This window comes from Acipenser ruthenus, chromosome 26, assembly GCF_902713425.1.
Source record: "Acipenser ruthenus chromosome 26, fAciRut3.2 maternal haplotype, whole genome shotgun sequence".
In the NCBI taxonomy this organism is placed as follows: domain Eukaryota; kingdom Metazoa; phylum Chordata; class Actinopteri; order Acipenseriformes; family Acipenseridae; genus Acipenser; species Acipenser ruthenus.
Window position 1 is genome coordinate 18,528,899 of NC_081214.1, and position 19,378 is coordinate 18,548,276.

Sequence of the window (19,378 nt, forward strand, 5' to 3'; positions counted from 1 at the left end):
AAAGCATGCAGGTTAGTAGGGGAAGCAGATGCTGGTTATTGACAGGTAAAAAGCCAGTGAAGGGGTGGGGACAGTTTCACCCTCCAGGTAAAATAATCCAGGAAGTTTAAGACAGTCAAGTATAGAACCAGATATCATGTTTTAAAATGGAAGTTTCTTAAAAAGGTGGTGGAGATGGTGGAGAAAATGTATGGAACTATTTGGTTAGTTACAATTTACTTTTCATGTAGTGCTTTTCATCTTTGGAGACCTGTTTAGGTTTCAACTTAACCATTAACCTAATAGACAGTAGTCAGAACCACTGTGCAGTCAAATGTCAAACCTAGTGCAAAAGTTTTAAATCGGCTTTCTGACAAATAAAAGAAACCTATTTTTCTCCACAGTAAAACTTCAGCGTTTTGAAATCCCAGTAAAGGTTCGATTGAGTCCAGAACCCTGGACCCCGGAGACAGGTTTGGTAACGGACGCCTTCAAGTTGAAGCGAAAAGAGCTCAAGAACCATTACCTCAGTGATATTGACAGAATGTATGGAGGGAAATAGAGCTGCCCTCTTGGGGAAAGGACTGGGCTGGACTATGAGTAAAGTTCTGGTTAAAAAACTAGCAAAAGCGATTACCCTTAAACTCTGAAATATTCACTGAAGCACTGCGACCTGGTGGCATTTTCATTCTGAAATGAAATATTTAAATGTTATTTATAGAGCCGTCTGGATTCAAAGAGGCCCTCAATTCACACTAGATACAAAACACATTTATTGTAAATGAAGTTTAGTTGGCCTCATGTGTTTTCAGAGTGCAATTCTTAATCTCATCGTCCTTTTAAATGTAAAACAAAATGGTCAAGTCAAGTGAAAGACAACTCTTAAAACTGTTCTATCTGTTGGTTTTGATTCATTGTGGGGGAGGGGACGGCCCTGGTGAGATACTATTTTAAAACTGCCATTCATTTTCTATGTTATCTACACACATCTTTTGTAACTGAAGTAATTGAACTCTTGATTAATGTTGTATATGAATCTTCTGTACATTTTGCAAATATGTTTCAGCGTGTAAAAAGGGAGTAGGTATTCCAATAGCTGATCCACAGACAGAGTCGTTATTTAATTGACCAAAACATTTCAGTGTAGTGATTGGTGCGGAGCTGTGTGTTGGGAGATTCTTGGCAAGCTTAAAAGATCCTGATGTCTGTCTTTTTTTATGGCACTTCCCTGATTCCAGATGAAAAACAATGTGTGGCAATATACCATGCCTGCGTTTAAGAAACAAGGTGTTTGTTAATATAATTCAATTCCACTCAAAGACGTAGCTTTGTGCATATAGCTCTCAGACTTAAATGTAGCATTGATTTAACAATGCTTATTCACATTAGTGCAAATGATCAAAGGTTATCCAAATTTTATATATATTATTTTGAGTGTCATGCTTTATTTCACCAATAGTTCCAAGAAACAAACTGGTTTTGTGGGTGTGGCTATTTTATTTATTTATTTATGAGCATTTATTTAGATATTACCGCACGGAACCCTAATACAGAACCAGTACAGATGATATACGTTGCACATTTCTTCTAAATATATACTGCATTTGTTATATAACAAGAAAAAAAAAAACTATTGGTGAAGAGTATTAGTGTCCAGTCTTAATATTGCATCACTCAAATTGAAACTTCAGAGGTGGCCATTTTCAATATCGGTATCTGTAGCACCTATTTTTTTAAATTTTTTTAACAAACTGTGTATGTTTAGAAACAGATACAGCAAAAGGGGTTGAAGAAGTTTGACAAAACAGTAAATTCAGTTGCAATGTTCTGTTTAAAATAAACTGAGAAATTATTTCAGAGACTATTGGTGACAGTATTTTTCTGTTTTGTGTCGGATACGCTTACAATCATGGCATCTGTATTGTGTTGAGCACTGGCCCTTTCAATCGGGGACTAATTATGCTCCACTGGTCAATATAATCTTACTGAAGAAAATGACATGTTATTATCTCTTACTGAATTAGCAATATTATCACTGCCCTTCCTTCTGCTGCGCGAACGATCTGGTTATTCAGATTAATAAAACACAGTGCTATGGCATTCCTAATACCAGATCACTGCACTTGGAGTTAATCTAAGATATTGTACTACACAGGAAATGAATATATTATGTTGTGTAAATATGCATAGCTGCATTAAAATAAAACAAACAAGGGAAGAATCACGAGATCTTCAGTATAACAGTTTTGAAATACTATAAGAAACTTCATAAATTCAATGGCTAGAAGTCTTTCTCAGTCTTCAGTGATAATGCTGGTAGTGCAAATAAGATGATGAATTTTAAAGTCTTTGTTATTCCCCCTTTTTTAAGATTACTTCATTTCTTAAAAACAGATTTAAGCCAAGATAGAAATCTTCCAGTCTTCACTGTGCACTATCCCTACATTGTACATTGTGTAAAAACAAATCTCACCATTTTTAGTTTTGCACTTGTCCTCTCACTATTGCCTAATATGCTGTATTAATGTATTTGTAATTGCAGGTTTAGTTAACCAACTCTATTTGAAAGTTATTTTATACATTGAAAAACAGTACAGCTGGGTTATATCTATGCTGTGTGTGTGTCTGTGTGTTAGTGTTTTGTACATTGCTAAGCATTGCTCAGACTTTCAAAAGCACCATTTGTTTCTGCCGATACATTTGTCTATATGTTCATAAAAACCTGCTTGCATGTAAGCTATTGCTTTCTTCAGCACAGTTGCTTTAAATGGCACAAACCATTATTACATTTAAAACCCAAGATAGCTTCTGTAGGTTTTTTATTATAAAGAATGTATTTTGGAGCAATGGAATATGAACAATTCAATTTTCAACAAATCTTTTACAGTACAATGCACCGATTTATTAATTTGGCTCTTCCAAATCATAAATTACAAAAACAAATTCCTGAACCCTCCTGCAGATTCTCTCATCGTTTGGGCAGTGAATTAAATGAAATGCGTTTTACTGTTGAAAGTTTGTATGCAAAAGGCCAATTTTTAGAGGATTCAGAAGCAGTAAAATATTTCTAGTAAATTGTTATTCCAGAACATTCCGTCTTTTATAATGAATGTGTTACCTGAACGTGTTTGTTTGGATAATATTATGTAAACGGGTTGCACAAGGAAGAAACAGACCAGAAGTTCAAACTCTTCAGTGGTTAGTAACATTACAGCCAGGTAAAAAAACAAAGGTTTGATGCATTTTCCCATTTTGTGTGTAATATTCTGCTTTATGCGACAATTGAACACAAGTACACTGATGTTGTGGATCTCTGTTTTTTATTGGAGTTCTAGTGTAGTGCATAGTAATAACTTTTTTCATCAAGCACATTTTTATGAACTGATGGCAAAATGAAACAGAAGCAATGTCACATAGTTTACATGGGTAACAGTTCTGAGAGAGAGAATGATGTATTTTTATAATTTATTTAAAGTTGTACAACACTTGAAACAAAGATAACTTGTGTGTAAGATCTTGCAATAAAATAAATACGTTAACAAAAGGGTGAATAGCTTTTATATTTGTCACATCCGGCTGGCGTACAAAATGCATGTTGGGGGATCAGATTTTGGAATTGTACATTTATTAGCCTTTATTTATTTTTTACTTATATATCTCCTTCTACTTTGTCAGTTAATTCATTCCATATAAATTCAGAATGAAGAATCTATTTAAGTGCCCAATGCAAAGACTACTGTGGGATACACCTTAAAGTGTATCCTACAGTATTAAAAGAAACGTGTGCATTTTAATTTTAAAACATGATATCTCCTGGTACTACTTTAGGTTGAAGGGAAATCTCAGTTTATGTGCCTTTTTCTTGGGTTTTTTATTTCCTGGATCATTTCACCTCAGCAGTGTCTTCTGGCTATTGGAGAAGCAGCTGTTTATTGACAGGGAAGAAGCCAGTGAAGGAGTGGGGACAATATCGCTCTCCAGGTGAAATGTCAAAAGGCATGTCTTTCTTTAACCTAATGTAGGACCAGATACCATGTTTTAAAATGAAAATTACTGTATATAGCGAAGAAATTTGATGGAACTATTTTGTTTGCTCTCATTACTTTTAACATGGGATGATTACAGGTATGTAATGGAACCAGGCTTGTTCAGGGGAGGCAGTCTCAGAATAAATTCAGTTTGTGTATGTTACTGCAACATGTCACTGTGTGTGTGTGTCTTCAATTTGCACACAGCCTTGCATACATTATTTTATCCCCGTATAAAAGGTTATTTTAAAATAGTTCTGGGGAAAAAATATTGTTTTTTGAATAAAGTTATTTTGTGACAAATGTCTTATAAATAAGCCAAGATACTGGGTTTATTGGATATTTACCTACTGTAAAACCGTGCAATATTTTCAGCTAATTTTAAAATAAATACGGATATGATTTTTTTTTTTTTAATGTGTTCTAATATTATATATTAATGTTCATCCCAGCACTATTTTAAAAACACCTGTTAGGAATCTCTCAATATTCCAGTTTGACATAAGAAAAATATAAAAAGGCAGGATTTGGGGAACAATGTGTTTTTTATTTTGTAATAATAATAATAATTTGCTGCTCTAAACAAAATAACTGATAAGTTGTTCCTATTGTATACCTTATGTTCCCAGAAAAATTGTACATTGTAAACATCATGACTGTATTGCAGTTTAACTCATTCTCTAAATGAGACTAGCTTAGAACTTGAGCTTTGTAAAATGGCAGAACGTTATGAATGGAATTATAATTTTTTTCATCTGAGGTTTAGACAAAATACACTTTCAGTCTAGCTGTGTTCTGTGCATCACTTCCATTACAATGCCGTCCTTGTGATACTAGCACTGTCCCATCTATTATCAGGTATATGTTTATTCAATAGAGTTTATATAACCTCTGAGATATTTTTAATCTAATTCGTGTGATGAGGTTGGACAGTTTGTATATTGATTTTGAAAAAAACTTCAGAAGAAAAGAGAGTTCAGTTCTATTAATAAGTAATAGGGGTTTCCTTATTAAGAGTGATTCAACACCTGCCTTCCTTTGTTGTTGTTTTGTTGTGATGTTGCTATTTACCGCAAGGCTGTTATATGAATTCGCTGTCCTGTCTGTTTTGAGTTTTTAGAATTTTTGACATTTTGCCACTCTATTTGGAGATGTGGGAACAAATAGACTGTATTATTTAAATAAAGTTTTGCTTTTTTATTTAAATCTTTCAGTTTTGTTTTGTTGTGCGTGTGTGTGTGAGTGTTTGTTTGCTCAACATCTTTACAATACAGAGAGTTTACAGTTCATGACTATTGTTGAGAATTTGGGTGCCTGATGGCTGTTAAAATAGAGATAAAGTTCAACTGCCAACATCCGCTTTTTAAACCTGCATAGTTTCCTTATTTTAATATTCTTTGTAATTTGTTTTCAAATAGCGAACTCTTTAGGTTTCTACTGGTAGGCTGCCTCTTTTATTCATGTCTGTTTCCAGCATTCTTCCATAGTTTAGCCTTAATTCACTGTACTCTATATTGTAAGAACCTTGATGAGCCCAGTTTGTTTGCGTACATTCCCCTAAGATAATATTAGTTGTTGGGATACAAGCTTCCGTCCCCTTTTGAAATCTGCATGTCATTCTGCAAGCCAAAAAGGAATGCTGCTTCTACTTTTCATAGTATAGTTATTATTAATGGTGGTCTTTAGGCAGGGCGGACAGAACGAGATCTGGAATACTTTAAGTAATAATAAACCCTGAAATTCCCATTTCTAGTCACATTGCTTGTAAAACACACAATGGCTGGATCAACAAATATCAAAACTCAGTCCTGCTCTGCTTTTCAAATGGCATCTCCAAAGCTCTCTTTTACAGTAACTCAGGAAGCAAATAAATGCTGTTGTGTTCTTACATTGCTAACATTTTCAGGAAACCCCAGTAAAGCTGGTATCTGTAGATAAGGAAACAACTTCTTTCTTCTCTTCTTTCTGACCTACTTCTTTCTTCCTCTGCTGGCATGTATGTTCTTATTCAGCCTTGGTGCTTCTGATACAGTGTTACGTGCCTTGTTAACTCTGACAATCAGAATTGTATGTATAAATTGATGCATGAGACACTGACCCCTGTGCTAGGAGTAGCTGCAAGGGTGGAGAATAGGAAGATGGTGGGTCACGAATGAACACAGTAAAAGGTAGGCAGTTTGGTTATATTTAAAGTTTACTGTTTAATTGGTATAGTGACATGTTTCCGGGGGGGTGCGGGTGCGGGCGCTGTCTGTCCTTTTAAATATTCATATCATACAGTCGGTGCAAACTCACCTGCCAATCCCTTTTTAAAAATAAACCACTAAATATTTAAACACAAATTACTTTATATTAAATACAAATAAAATACACACACAATATAACAAGACTAAAGGGCCAATTCACTGAAAATCTTCAGAGTTCTGTTATTGCAGTTTACTGTTCAAGTAACTGCAGCTAAATTCATTATCCTGTTGAACTTGTAAACGGAAATTCCACTCCATTCTGCATGTTTTGTTACACACAATGAGCTTGCTAACAAGAACAAAAGAAACGATGGAAACTGGAAAAGGTTAAGGCTACTCACTAAAATGCTCAGGGAAATATATATATATATATATATATATATATATATATATATATATATATATATATATATATATATATATATATATATAACTATATAACTATTTTTTAAAACTTTAATTTATGAATAAAAGGCAAAATAGCTGCCATTTATGGGCTCCTAAAACATTTTCCAAACTCATTTGCATACAATTTTTACAAGTCCCTTTTCATTTCCCAGTGAAGCCAATTTATAATTTCTCCATGCTACAAGTTTATGTCCTGTGTTCGAGGCAACAGGGCCTCATCAATGTAAGTCTTAAATGTTCTATGCAGCCCTTTAGGAAGTTGTGTAAGGTGTGGTCCCATTACCTGTTACATAATAGTGAAAAGGGAGAAGTACTTTTTTTTTTTTTTTAAATTGACCTATAGTGCAGGAGAAATGGTTTGAAGCTGGAGTTCTGATGTCTGTAAAGTTATATTACCCTAGGCTACAAATAACGGATCATTAGCTCTGTACAAAAAGTACAGTATTTAGAAAACCATTCTTCCCCTCAAGCCAGTCTCGCAGTTTTATTTCACAGCCGATGCTGTAGTCTGCCACTGCATTAAACAGAAACATGGGATTAAACATTATACATGCCAAAACACTCATGAGCAGAATTTAGAAAGTTTTTTTTTACAGTTCATAATTTGTTATTTGTTTTATATATATATATATATTGCCAACTTTGGTCATGGATGCTGTTTAAGAAGAAAAAAGACTACTGTCTCTTTAAAAAGGGGTTATTTCTGCAAGTACATCTGGAATGACTTGGAAATTCATTACACACACTTCTCCACAGGATGCAACAAGTCAGGCTGAAGTAAAAGCAGCATTCACGGAATCAAGGAAATAACGCGGAATCAAGGAAATAAAGCAGAAAGGCTTTACAATTATTTGTGTACAGGATATTTTATTTTACTCCAAATGGAAATGAATTTAACTGAACATGCTCGTTTCGCCGTTTATCTTAATGGGATTTTGGAAGTGTTGGAAAACAGAACAAAGGATCAACAAACGAAGAACAACGAAAATGCCCACGTGTTCATTTTAGTCATCATTATATTTTACGCTGTTCTTGCTGTAGCGCTGCTGCTTTCTCATTCCAAAGCCACACTGAAAGAGAACAAGAACGACCCTTATCACATCTACATCAAGAAGAACTGGAACGCCGCTGATCCGGCAAAAGGGCCACAAGAAGACGACAAACACAGGGTCGAGTTTGAACACTTGCTTTAGTTGAAGCGTTTGCTTCTATTTTATAGGAGCTCAGATGACACTAAATAAAACATCGGACACTGAAAATCCAGAATTAAACTGAAGAACTCAATACGGGACATGCTTTAGTTGCAACTTTAATTGTTTAGGGCGGGGGAAGTAAAAACACAATTGTTTTTTAGACATTTGAATGTGATTTTTCGCGTGTGAAACAGTACTATTAAAGTTCACTTAATGATGCAACAAGCGTCTTGCTGTTGGCATCGTTTATCAGATGTTTCTCTTTTTTTTTTTTTGGACCGCTGTCCTGGGTCATAAGTATCCCCGCTACTCAGTCTGCCCTTCCTAAGGTAGCCGCTAATGGGTTCGTGTTAAAGGGAAAACGGGAACGCCCAAGAACGGAAATGTAATGGAAAGTAATGAAAACTTGGGAGGCTACTGATGGAATACGAACTTCAGACAAAGTTACACAATTGGAGCACGGCAATATAAACTAAACTGGATCCACTTATGCCGCAGTACATAACACATGTTCATTGTGGCGCCCCGTTTGAAAAAAGTCGACCATACATTATTATTTATCAAGATATCTCATTGTTGAGAGCTGTGTAGAATAATAGCTTCAAAATATTTCAGGTTGGTGGTGGTGGTACAGATTTCAAGCCTACTGAGCTTCTGAGAACCTAGCTTCTCTGTAACTTCTCGCTCCTCAAATGCGCCACATACGTTGCATTAAAAAAAGGCTTTTAAAATTACACATTTAAAAACAATAACACATGCTTGCGATTTATTTGTTTTCAAAACCTCGTACAAATGCAGGTAGTAAAAAAATATTGCAGCTCTTTAATGTTTAAATACACAACACGACTGCGTTATTGTTTTGACTTTGTTAATACTGCTGCAGTAATATTTGTGTTAATGACACAAAAAACACGATACGTTCCAGTTTTGTAAAAGTGTATTGCAGACAGTTCTTGAACTCCAATTTAACAACATGCATTTGAAAAAATCTAACATGTGTAGTTTTAAAATAGGACTTAAAACATTGTGGTGACTTTGTAAATACTGTAGTAGAATTGTTGTGATTTGTTTCTTTTCAAATGCCACTTTTAAAAGCCTGTGCTTGTAGCATATGTAACCGTATGTGTTCTGCAAACTATTTAATTTAACAAAGCCACACGACTATACTATCCACGGTAAGATCTCAGTGCTGTACAGAAGTAATGTACTACCAGCGCAACAAGATAACAGTTCTGGAATAACATTGGTTTTATGGGTGTGATTCAACAAATATTTGTGGACTTACAGTAACAGCTTAACAATGATTTCCCTTATTATAAAATGCGTTTGCAGTGTGAATGCAGAAAATTATTTGGCTAGCAGCCCTGTAATTGAACATGAATCCCATTTTCATACTGCTTATATAGCCTATGCATGAGCTAGATTGTACACTTTAAATTATATATATATATATATATATATATATATTTCCATGCGTTATACTGATCTGTGTTTTCCAGAAACATTACTGTTTGAAACATAATATTCTACTCTAACACAAACTACATTCTGGATATTGACAAACATTTTAAAAATACAGTTAAAATATGTCTTTGTAACGGTTTACCATCAAACTATAATTCCCTGTGAAATGCATTACCATTTTTTAAAAATGTTAATTCCTTATAAAAATGTGCAAAGTAAAAGGTAAAATGTATCTTTTGCCTCATTCTAAATGTATATTTTCTTTTTATGATATTAAAAATCCAACCCCCAAAATATTCCTGTACCAGAGTTTTTTTAAAGGAGGGAACTGGAGCTATTTATCACACTTGTCTTAATCTCCAGTAATTCCGCTGGGCTGGGCATTACTTCCACCTAAAACTGTAACATTATTGGCAGTGAAACTAGATCTAAGGGATGTATAAACTAAAATAGTACACCTCATTCAATGTCTCTTTTTTGATCATTAGTTTAATTGTATTCTACTTACTTAATCAGAATACAACATGCTTGTTCGACACATGAAGCGTTTCCTGTACTACTCCAACATTAAAGTCATGTGAACTCAATATGGCAGATATATTGGGTAAGAGGTAAATGTCATGGTCCCACATTTAGCAAGCAAATATGAGGTTATTACCGGAGATGTTAGGCATTGACACTGGTGACATCAGTTATAAATAGGGCCTTGTGTTTTTCACTTGTTTTTTAACCTGTAATTTAGTCCTCTAGCCACAATGTTGATATAGCTTCCACAACAGGTTTATACTTTAGTTATTGTCTGTGTGTTTGGTATACAGCTGTATTTTTAAATGTTCTTACTTTATTTCCATTACTGGTGTACGTATCTAGTTCACACTGTATATTCACATAACTTATTAGTGGAAGTAGGTTTGATGGTAAATTAACTGCATCTGTTTATTTATTTTCTTGAATACTAATCTTACTATTGCTTTCATGTAACCTGCAAGATGGTGAGTCTGATGCCAGCCAGATAAAAGAACACAAGGTATGGAAAGAAGTAAACACCAGTGTTGGTAGCACACAGAACCCAGGCACACATAGATGAACAATCGGTTTGCACAGCATGGCCAGATTTCAACAAAAAATAAAAGTGACTAGTCACAGATTAAAGGCAAGGGGAATTTATTTACAATATATACACAACTAAAGTAAATTAAAAAGGCAGAAGTAAAAAAAACTAAAGCATCACTGAAAGAAATCAATGAAGCTCATAAAATAGTTTTAAAACAAATTAAATGAAAGAATATATTTAACAAGTAAACCTAAAATCTGCAGAGAAATACACCCATCTTCAGTAGCATTAGCTAGTCCAGTCCTGGAAGCGGAAAGAATCACTAGCAATTTTCCAGACAGGGAGGGAGCTGGAAGGTGTTGCTTGTGCGGTCAGGAGGAAGTTCTGGTTAAAATAGCGCTGTTTGTTCCCATCAAATTTGACTGTTCCACCTGTCACCACCAGTACCGTTGTCTGACCTTGAGTTGCTTGTTCTAAAATAAATAAATAAATACATTAAAAAATAAATCGCTCAACAGTAGGATTATGGGCAGTCACAGTATGGTACTGGTTTTGGAAATTCTAATGTAATAAAGCAAGCAAGCATTGATTTGCATGTGGAAGGAGGTATGCACTTTCAACTGTTCCTACACCAAACTTTTCATAGTCTCATCTACAATCGTGCAAAACACACAAATTCCTTACCATGGACAGGTTGGCAATCCAGCGACTGCACCTGGAACTCACTAGAGGGCAACGCTTCAAAAAATTCCCCAAGTGCAGCTTGGCCTGAAATAGCATTTCCATTCCATACTAGCGTAGCTTTATCCAAGTAAAGTTTGGTCAGTACCTGAAAATAAAAACAAAACTGCACTTTCACACAAGAAACGCAGTACTTTTTACTAATTCTATTTACATTAGAAAACATAATTTAATAACTATATGAAACAAAAATATATTTAACTTTGTAGCTTTTATTCAGACCACTACACCAAAATTTAACTGAACTTTGCTCTATACCCATGCACTGCTTTTGCTGGTCTGTATAACTGAATATCCATACTGACTGATAGTTGAAGTGAACCATCAACAGGGTTAAATAATATCATGCCAAGGTTATAACATCAGTGCTGTCAGTATTTTCAACTGAGGCAACACCATGGAACCTGATGCACCCTCACGCACCACAGTGTCCCCTGCAGGATATGACCAGTATAACCAAGATCAGTGCTATATAAATAATGCTCCCAACAACTGAGACTGCCACTTCACACCATCTGAACTCCTACAGATACATCCTGGCACACTTACCTACAGTGGTTTAAAAATCAAGAGAACTTCCTTCTCTCTCTCTCTCTCTCTCATTAATTTTTTAAATATCCCACTGATTGCTTTAGTAAGTCTTGGTGGGTACTCCCTTGAATTTGGGTTTTGATATTCTCTATACCGCTTTCATCCCATTCCCAAAGTAGTTTTTGGACTAGTGTTACCTGTAGAATCCTACACATTACTCCTCCCCCACTATTGGTTGTTAATGATGACACAATGTGGTTATTTTTTCACATATAGTAGCCACAAATATATACTGTATCGCCAGGAAGGTAAAGGTTCTGCCTCCGTCTCAAGTGTTATTTTTTAATTGCAGTAATACACACATACACACACATCTATCTATACTGTATAGATCCGATTTTAAATAGTCCAATAATAGAAAACGGTACAATTTCTAAATCATTCTTTAAATGACCACTTACCCTTCTTCTCTTATCCAGCGTTTCATAGTAGATGTTGACAAATTCTTCAGCAGCTCTGCACGCCTGGTCTACAAGGGTTCTAAAATCCTAGAATTAAAGCACTCCGTTTAAGAAAACGTAATTAATACAACGGTGTGTGTTCACTGTACGGCAACTGACTTGGGGTATACAAATTGGGCGTTTGCTACCGTACTGCAGGTACCTTCTGAAAAATCGGTGCCGAAGAGTTGTATTGTTTTGTAATGCCAGGTTTTGTTTAGTGATCGTTATCAATCATGCCTGTTTTGCAATTTGTTGCAAACGGTATTGATAACAGCTTGTGATCTATTTACACAGCTGAAACCCACATTAGATAACGAACTGAAATATATATAACAATGAAAACAATCTAAAATCAAATTTACATAAAATGCACGACCGGTGTGGTGTTATTTTGTGGTATGCATTAAAACGTGGTACACCGTGTACTGCGCTTGCCCGGGAACGTGCTCCCGCTGACCACAAGGTACATGGGATACAGTAACTAGTTGTACGATAAACATTTAACAAACTTACTATTGTGGTTGTCGTTGGTAACGCCATTTGTTCCACGCGATGTAATTAACAGCCGCTGTTACTCGTAGACAATACTCAGAGTAATTTTCTACTATAGACTGCGTGTGAACCGAAGCCTCTCCCTTTCACAAAAATCCTTTTTTAAAATGCAGCGTTGTTTTGACAACTTCCGAGTTATAAAATCTCGTCCGCATTCTCGCGATAAGTGACTGTCGCGCTTGCGCAGAAGAACTAACACAACCAACACATGCGCAGTAACAAAAAGACGATTCTTAAATTCAGTGCATGAGGAAGATTTATATAAGATTTATACACTACTGGAACGGGTAGGGGAATGTTAGGGCAGGTGCAACGTTTTCTGAAAGTGCACACTTTGTTGTTTTTGAATCGTGGAATCTAAATGGACAGTACCATACACGTGTCCAGATAAATATGCATAATATAGCATGTTTATGAAAATATGGGTTATTTTTCAGCAAGAATTTAAATTTAAAAGGACAATTCTTTTTTGACAGACATTTATACATGCTTTAACCAGTAGTTGGTATGAAATCCGATTTGTTAATTATCCTTTGATTAAAACCAAAGATGCATAATTATCTTTGTTAAAACTACCTATACCACAAGCCCTTTGTCAGTGGGTCGGTCCCACATTACAAATTGTCCCCCAGGAAACAAACACTCGATGGAGCGGCGCTCAGACGGCGATTTTTTGATTGGTTGAAGGCAGGAGTGTTACTAGGCAGAACTGAATAATGTTGTGGATTCCTTTTTTAATTGGCTATGTGTGCGTGACAGCGTGAAATAGTTGTAATCTGGTGTTTTGGTTGTTTCATTCTGTGTTGTCAAGTGAATCAGCAGTAATGGAGGAATCTGTGTCTAACGTGGAAGTATGCAATTTGGCATATACTGGACAATTTGAAGAGTTAAAAAACAAAATTTTGTCAGATAAGTCGCTAGCTTGTAAAACAGATCAGGTAAGTCACAAAATGCAACACGATTCTTTACAGCCCAGTGAGTCTACATGCTCTATGCCTTGGCTTAATTAATCGACTGGCCAGAGTTATATGAACAATTCCACATTATTTGTAAGCATTATTAAACTGACAGTGTGGCGCTGAAATGCATGCAAGTTACCCTACATTTGAGCTGTTGTTTTCGCAAGTGTCACTGCCCACATAAAAAGGATATTGTCTTTAATGTTAATACGGTTTGTTTATACAGTCCTCCAAACCATTGTAACACACAGTAGCATTGCAAGGGTAACCTATGCATCATACGGCATTGCGTTTTACCTTTACAAAACAGAAATGACACTGTATAATTATTTATATATATATATATATATATATATATATATATATATATATATATATATATATATATAAATTTCTCTCTCGGTAGGATCATAGAACTGTTCTGCACTGGGCATGTTCAGCTGGGCACACAGACATTGTGGCGTTTCTGTTAGCTTTTGGAGTGGATGTGGATCTGAGTGATGATGTAAGTATTAAATATTTGGTATTTAAAGCTGGCCACCAAGAGTGGAATATAATTCCTTCATTCCTGTTTGCTTACAGCTTAAAACGTTTAGCTTTCTGTACAAAAGGAAACCCATTTATCAAACAGTCAAAGCTGCTGTAACCCCACCTCACCTCACACGTGTATTTCACAATCTGTTTTGATATAATATGTGTTTTTCTGGGGTATTGTATTTTTATAAGGTACTACTGTATAAGCATTGTAACATGTTATTTGTATATATTTTTATATTTTGTTACTGCTGAAAGTTTTAATCTTCTTATTATGTGTTGTCTGTTTTTCAGGCGGGTTGGACTCCACTTCACATTGCAGCCTCAGCAGGAAGAGAAGAGATTGTGAAGGCTCTGATCACCAGAGGGGCACAGTTGAATGTTGCCAATGAGAATGGCTGCAGACCTTTGCATTATGCAGCTTCCAAAGACAGATATGAGGTACTTACATTTCAGTGGTGCTGAGAAGTATTAACACAGTCCAGTACCAGCTTTACAAAATAAAGGAGGGCAGTGATTAATGGGGAATAAAATACAAAATGAAATATTGAACTATAACAGTTAGTTTCACAGACCTTACCTACATTAACAGTGATTGGTGCTTATCTGGGTCTGTGAAACCAGCTGTAAAAGCATACATTACAATAAATCCACATTGATGATGGTGTCTACATTGATGATGGTGTCTACATTGATGATGGTGTCTACATTGATGATGGTGTCTACATTGATGATGGTGTCTATATTGATGATGGTGTCTACATTGATGATGGTGTCTACATTGATGGTGATGTCCACATTGATGATGATATCTACACTGATGATGATATCCACATTGATGATGATGTCTACAAATAGGGTCGGCTCTCAAAAGAACCAAACAATGTCGGCTCTCAAAAGAACTGCAGGGTTTTCATTGCAGATTGCCCAGATGTTGTTAGAGAAAGGCGCAGACCCAAATGCTACAAACAAGTTGCAATGTACCCCGTTGCACAGAGCTTCAGCAAAGGGAAACCGTCGACTAATTCAGCTCCTCCTGAAGCACAGTGCCTCCACCAACATCCAGGATTCAGAGGGAAACACAGCACTGTAAGTACAGTGAATATACAGGTGACGCTGACATCTGTAGCACACACCTTTAGGTAAACATCGTATTCATTTGCTATGCAATAGCTAAGTATTGTAGCCAGTTGCTAGCACTGGTATGTAATATGATTTGACCATTTAAAGGGTTACAGAACGTCCAGCGGTGTTTACAAAAATCCAGTTTCTTTGCCTTTGCTGAATCCTGTGCTGTCTGTATCACGCAATATATTTTTAAACATAGTCCTCAGTGTTTTAATATTTGTATTCATACATTATGGGTCATCACTCAACTGGGGACAGCTATTCTCAACTTTTACCCAGGAGTGTTTACCTAGAGAAAAATAATTTCTCTTTAATAATATATACTCGTAGTGTATCCAGATCATGCTTCTTCCTGCAACAATGCTTGTTTTGCATTCCCACAATAAACTGCTCAGAGCACCAGCATTGTTGCATGAGGGAGTTTGGTCTGGATACACTGCAATGCTAAAAAGAGAATGTTTCTGACGAACACTCCCAAGTAAAAATTTAGAAAAAATATTAAAATAATCAGAAATATGTTTAACAATATGTGACTCTGATGCACACAGTATCCAGCTAAAGTAGAGTAATCTTGTAACAATGATTTATTTTTATTTTTTTATTATTAGTCACCTGGCTTGTGATGAAGAACGGACAGAAGCAGCCAAGCTACTGGTGGAGCACGGAGCTAGTATTTATATAGAGAATAAAGAGGAGAAGACACCTCTACAGATTGCTAAAGGAGGACTTGGGGCAGTGTTGAGGAGGATTGTGGAGGGCTGATGCTGTTTCTTAGTACATGTAAACTGCTTCTCAAAGGAATATGTTTTGTTAGAAAGCACTTCAAAGTTTAAACATGTGTTCTCAGCTTCTAAAGGAAGCATGTGTTAAAAAAAAAAAACATTTAGTTTGTATAGATTTGTTTTCATACTTGCCATTCTTTATTGTGCAGCAGTTAATATTTGGAAGCAACTTGCAATTCAGTTATCAACCATGACAATTATACTAGCAGGATTTTGTGTTTTTAAAAAATGTATTTTCATTTACTTAAACTAAATACAATCCTTCTAATAAGACTCGCCGGACTTCCATTTTCTTCATCAGTTGTTCCCAGTGTATTCTGATACTTTTATAGACCATAAAAAGCATTTAATAAAGGTAATTATTCCCTGCCTAACTGTCTGTGGTTTTCCATTGTTCGTTGTCTGTTCAGGTTATAGCACTACTGGGTCTTCACAGTCCTGTACATACAGTATATCCAGTCAGCAAGATTTGTATGTTCACCATAAAGGGATCTATTTAATGATCTACAAAGTAGCAGATTTAAATACCTTTAACTTTGTATTATTCCACCTGGGGTCTTCCCCACAGGGGTGATTTATAGACCTACTTATTAACATTACTACATATTGTAAAAAATGCAGTTTGAGAAATCAGATGTATACATTTTAAGGCGACGGTATTAAGATCTGCCATTGTTAAGATTATTAAAATAGATGTCAGTGCTTCACTCACCATCAGTCAGCATTTCTTCAAGTACATGTTACTAAGAATTTGTGGTCAAACCTGTGGTGGGCACCATTGATAATAATTTCCATATTGCGATATTGTGCGATTTTAAAATGTTTGCTTCATCAATAACTTTTTCAAACTACGAAGCTAAACATCAGTTTACTTGAAGTTTTAACAATAATATCAATTTGCTATGCTGAAATGGCTTTACTTTTAAATAGAAGAGTGGATTACATTTTCAGTATAGTGAAACTAGAAATATCACCCACTACACACCCTCCATAAAGAGGCGTACGGACAGCTTACAGAGACATGCTTTTTACTGCTAATACTGCTAAAATACTAACGCAGTATAATCAAGTTTATTTTATATTGAGATACAATAAACCCTATACATACCAATCATTGCCAGCCTCATAGTGAAAGAAACTCCACACACTAACATATTATTGAAGCATATATTGTAGTTGTTTGTGTTTTGGAAGAATTCGATATCTATATCAAAACACATGCACGATATCAATGTTACATTTTCAGATCATTGCCCAATGTCAGTCAAACCATTGCAAATGTTGCCATAATTCCATGTTCTATCTTGGTAAGAAACCAGATCAATGAGAAGTCATGAAAATTAAACAATTGGTCACTTTTGTAGCCTGTTAATAGGAAACTACCCAACTACCCTCTCATCCAGGGCAAGATTGAGGCATTGTCAGGACAGTGTGTGGGCTCACATCACTACCGTCGGTGCAATAACTGTTATGCAGATATTTTAGTTTCCAGTGATACCAATCAATCACCACCCACAAGAACTAGACGTTATCACACATTTAAACACAATTACAAAATAATTACCAGTCAATAGAAGTTACCTGGCTTTTATTTCTGTTCAATGAAACTGTTGCAGTCGCAAAAACAAATAATACACACAGGCAATGTAACAGCCACTCGGATGAACTCAAATCACAACAGTCATTTTCCCGTTCAGATAATAATTTTCCCTTTTCTGAACTCTTGAAGTAGCAGTCTCCCACTTGCTTGCTGTCATCTGCTTCATTCCAGTTTCAATCAAGTCTTTGAAAAGGATGGATTTGCGTAGGCTCTCCTTACCAAAGTGCTTCGTGGTGTACTCATGCCTGTTTTTAGCGGTATACCATTTCAGAGCTGACCAAGCGGTATCCAGTGGACTCAAATGGCCACAGTGTGATGGCAGACAGAAGAACTCGTGGCCATGACTTTGAGCAACCAGAGGGCAGCAGCTCATAAAGTTCACCAGGACCGGAGATGAAGGTCGGTAATGCTGTTCCATTGCAATCATGGAGGGGCCATTTGTTTCCATAGCTGCATTCACTGGCTTGGCTACTATTACACATTTCCCATATGAGTTGCTTAAGGAAACACACAGCTCCTGGAAGATCTCACTGGAAGGGTTCCAGAGAAACAGATCGGTCTTGAACATCAGTGTAATTCCAGGGGACCCAGCCTCTGCTACCTCCTGCGTGCATCATACTCCAGGCATTCACCACCTTGGAAGAGGACGGTTCTGGGAACTCACCTGTGACTAGCCCCTCCGAGATATCCGTCCCACCCAGGTACACTGTGTAAAACCCGTCCTGCTGTAACCTTCTCAGGTCCTTTATGTACACATCACATTGGTTTTTGCCAGTGTTTACGAGTAAATGAGTTACAGCTTTTAGCAGGTTAGGTTTGAGGTGCATTTTCCAAATAAATGTACATTCAAATCTTTATGATCGCTCACATGAATCTGCATGTTATTCCTTCTTAAACTATTTGTATGTGTATACAGCACCCATCTCCACTTTTTAACAGCCCCCTGAGCAATCATTAATAGGAAGTTCATTGTGGTCGGTGACCTCATAATGGGTTCATGCAAGGTGGCATAGGAAAATACCTTTTGAAAGCTTAAATACAGGACTTATATACTGTATACATCTTCAGTAGCACTGTCAATAGGGTTAGGAGCACCATAGGTAACCAGGAGAGTACTGATTGGATATGAGTCTGCAAGTTGTTTAAACTGTTCTGGAAGCAAATAGGTTATTTCTGCAATTTTTAGTTAAGAATTATTAACTGTAAAGACAGCATCAAATGACTTTTAAAATTATTATTTTGTACTTTGACCTACAGAACAAAATCATCATAGTTTATTAATAGTCACGCACCGTTTTATTTTTAATAAATTATTCAGCTATATGAGGCCAAAGGTATCTGCTTTCCCTTCCTCCCCTGACCTATTTTTTGTTTTCTCTTTCTTTTCACTCTATACTATTTCTATCTCTTCCCTCATTTGCCCCTTTTTGGCACAGTTAAATTAACTTTTAACTGTGAAAAACAGTTCTGTAAATCATGCTATAAAACAGAGCAAATGCTGAGTAAAACAATCACAATGAAACTGTATCCCTCTTTGTTGCTTGTTTATTGTATGAATTTGTATTGGCCTAACACCTGTAGTTCAAGAATACTTTGTCATCCTCTAGTGCGGATTCCAAAAGGTTTCAGAAAAAAAATTGAAAACAGGCTTAAACCTATAGCTTCAAATCAAATGT

At 35.9% G+C, this 19,378-nt stretch overlaps 4 protein-coding genes and 1 long non-coding RNA gene across 11 annotated transcripts in view; 3 read left to right on the top strand and 2 right to left on the bottom strand.

The window, feature by feature from the left end:
- The window catches only part of LOC117430544 (long-chain-fatty-acid--CoA ligase 4-like), a 32,191-nt gene extending 26,978 nt beyond the window's left edge, over nt 1-5,213 (top strand). For all 6 annotated transcript variants that reach the window (XM_059001454.1, XM_059001457.1, XM_059001456.1 and 3 more), the window contains one exon: nt 384-5,213. In XM_059001454.1, the coding sequence (XP_058857437.1) occupies nt 384-541 (158 nt within the window). In that variant the 3' untranslated portion in view covers nt 542-5,213. The remainder of the gene's footprint in view (nt 1-383) is intronic.
- Nucleotides 5,214-6,038: 825 nt separating this feature from the next.
- On the top strand, nt 6,039-9,612 carry LOC131701735 (uncharacterized). The gene is made up of 2 exons (XR_009308977.1): nt 6,039-6,175; nt 7,418-9,612. It is a non-coding gene; the product is annotated as an uncharacterized LOC131701735 (long non-coding RNA).
- An 853-nt stretch (nt 9,613-10,465) lies between these two features.
- LOC131701734 (NTF2-related export protein 2-like) lies at nt 10,466-12,797 on the bottom strand. Its single transcript, XM_059001463.1, has 4 exons — nt 12,661-12,797; nt 12,106-12,192; nt 11,057-11,201; nt 10,466-10,845 (listed from the first exon to the last, which is right to left on the bottom strand). Exons 1-4 carry the CDS (start codon nt 12,685-12,687, stop codon nt 10,661-10,663), a joined length of 444 nt encoding a protein of 147 aa, XP_058857446.1. The 5' UTR covers nt 12,688-12,797; the 3' UTR covers nt 10,466-10,660.
- Nucleotides 12,596-16,471, top strand: LOC131701733 (26S proteasome non-ATPase regulatory subunit 10-like). Of its 2 annotated transcripts, none has more exons than XM_059001461.1 (6): nt 12,596-12,610; nt 13,511-13,637; nt 14,065-14,163; nt 14,487-14,633; nt 15,115-15,281; nt 15,929-16,471. In XM_059001461.1, the coding sequence occupies exons 2-6, from the start codon at nt 13,524-13,526 to the stop codon at nt 16,080-16,082; spliced, it is 681 nt and encodes a 226-aa protein (XP_058857444.1). In that variant the 5' UTR covers nt 12,596-12,610; nt 13,511-13,523; the 3' UTR covers nt 16,083-16,471. The 2 variants fall into 2 exon arrangements, with proteins under 2 accessions (XP_058857444.1, XP_058857443.1); XM_059001460.1 differs by lacking the exon at nt 12,596-12,610 and adding an exon at nt 12,829-12,986.
- A 1,298-nt stretch (nt 16,472-17,769) lies between these two features.
- On the bottom strand, nt 17,770-18,529 carry LOC117963421 (uncharacterized protein C21orf140 homolog). Its single transcript, XM_059000524.1, has 2 exons — nt 18,234-18,529; nt 17,770-18,199 (listed from the first exon to the last, which is right to left on the bottom strand). The coding sequence occupies exons 1-2, from the start codon at nt 18,527-18,529 to the stop codon at nt 17,770-17,772; spliced, it is 726 nt and encodes a 241-aa protein (XP_058856507.1).
- Nucleotides 18,530-19,378: the final 849 nt, after the last annotated feature.

Bases quoted from the DNA above. Each gene is read 5' to 3' on its own strand.
- LOC131701734 (XM_059001463.1), bottom strand. From the start codon at position 12,687: ATGGCGTTACCAACGACAACCACAATA. The intron at 12,193-12,660 runs GTAAGTTTGTTA...CTTTAATTCTAG, and splicing joins TACCAACGACAACCACAATA to GATTTTAGAACCCTTGTAGA. The intron at 11,202-12,105 runs GTAAGTGGTCAT...TTTTATTTTCAG, and splicing joins CGCTGGATAAGAGAAGAAGG to GTACTGACCAAACTTTACTT.
- LOC131701733 (XM_059001460.1), top strand. From the start codon at position 12,946: ATGAGGAAGATTTATATAAGATTTATACACTACTGGAACGG. The intron at 13,638-14,064 runs GTAAGTCACAAA...CTCTCTCGGTAG, and splicing joins TAGCTTGTAAAACAGATCAG to GATCATAGAACTGTTCTGCA. The intron at 14,634-15,114 runs GTACTTACATTT...TTTTCATTGCAG, and splicing joins CTTCCAAAGACAGATATGAG to ATTGCCCAGATGTTGTTAGA.
- LOC117963421 (XM_059000524.1), bottom strand. From the start codon at position 18,529: ATGCACCTCAAACCTAACCTGCTAAAAGCTGTAACTCATTTACTCGTA. The intron at 18,200-18,233 runs GTGAGATCTTCC...TGTTTCCTTAAG, and splicing joins GTTTCTCTGGAACCCTTCCA to CAACTCATATGGGAAATGTG.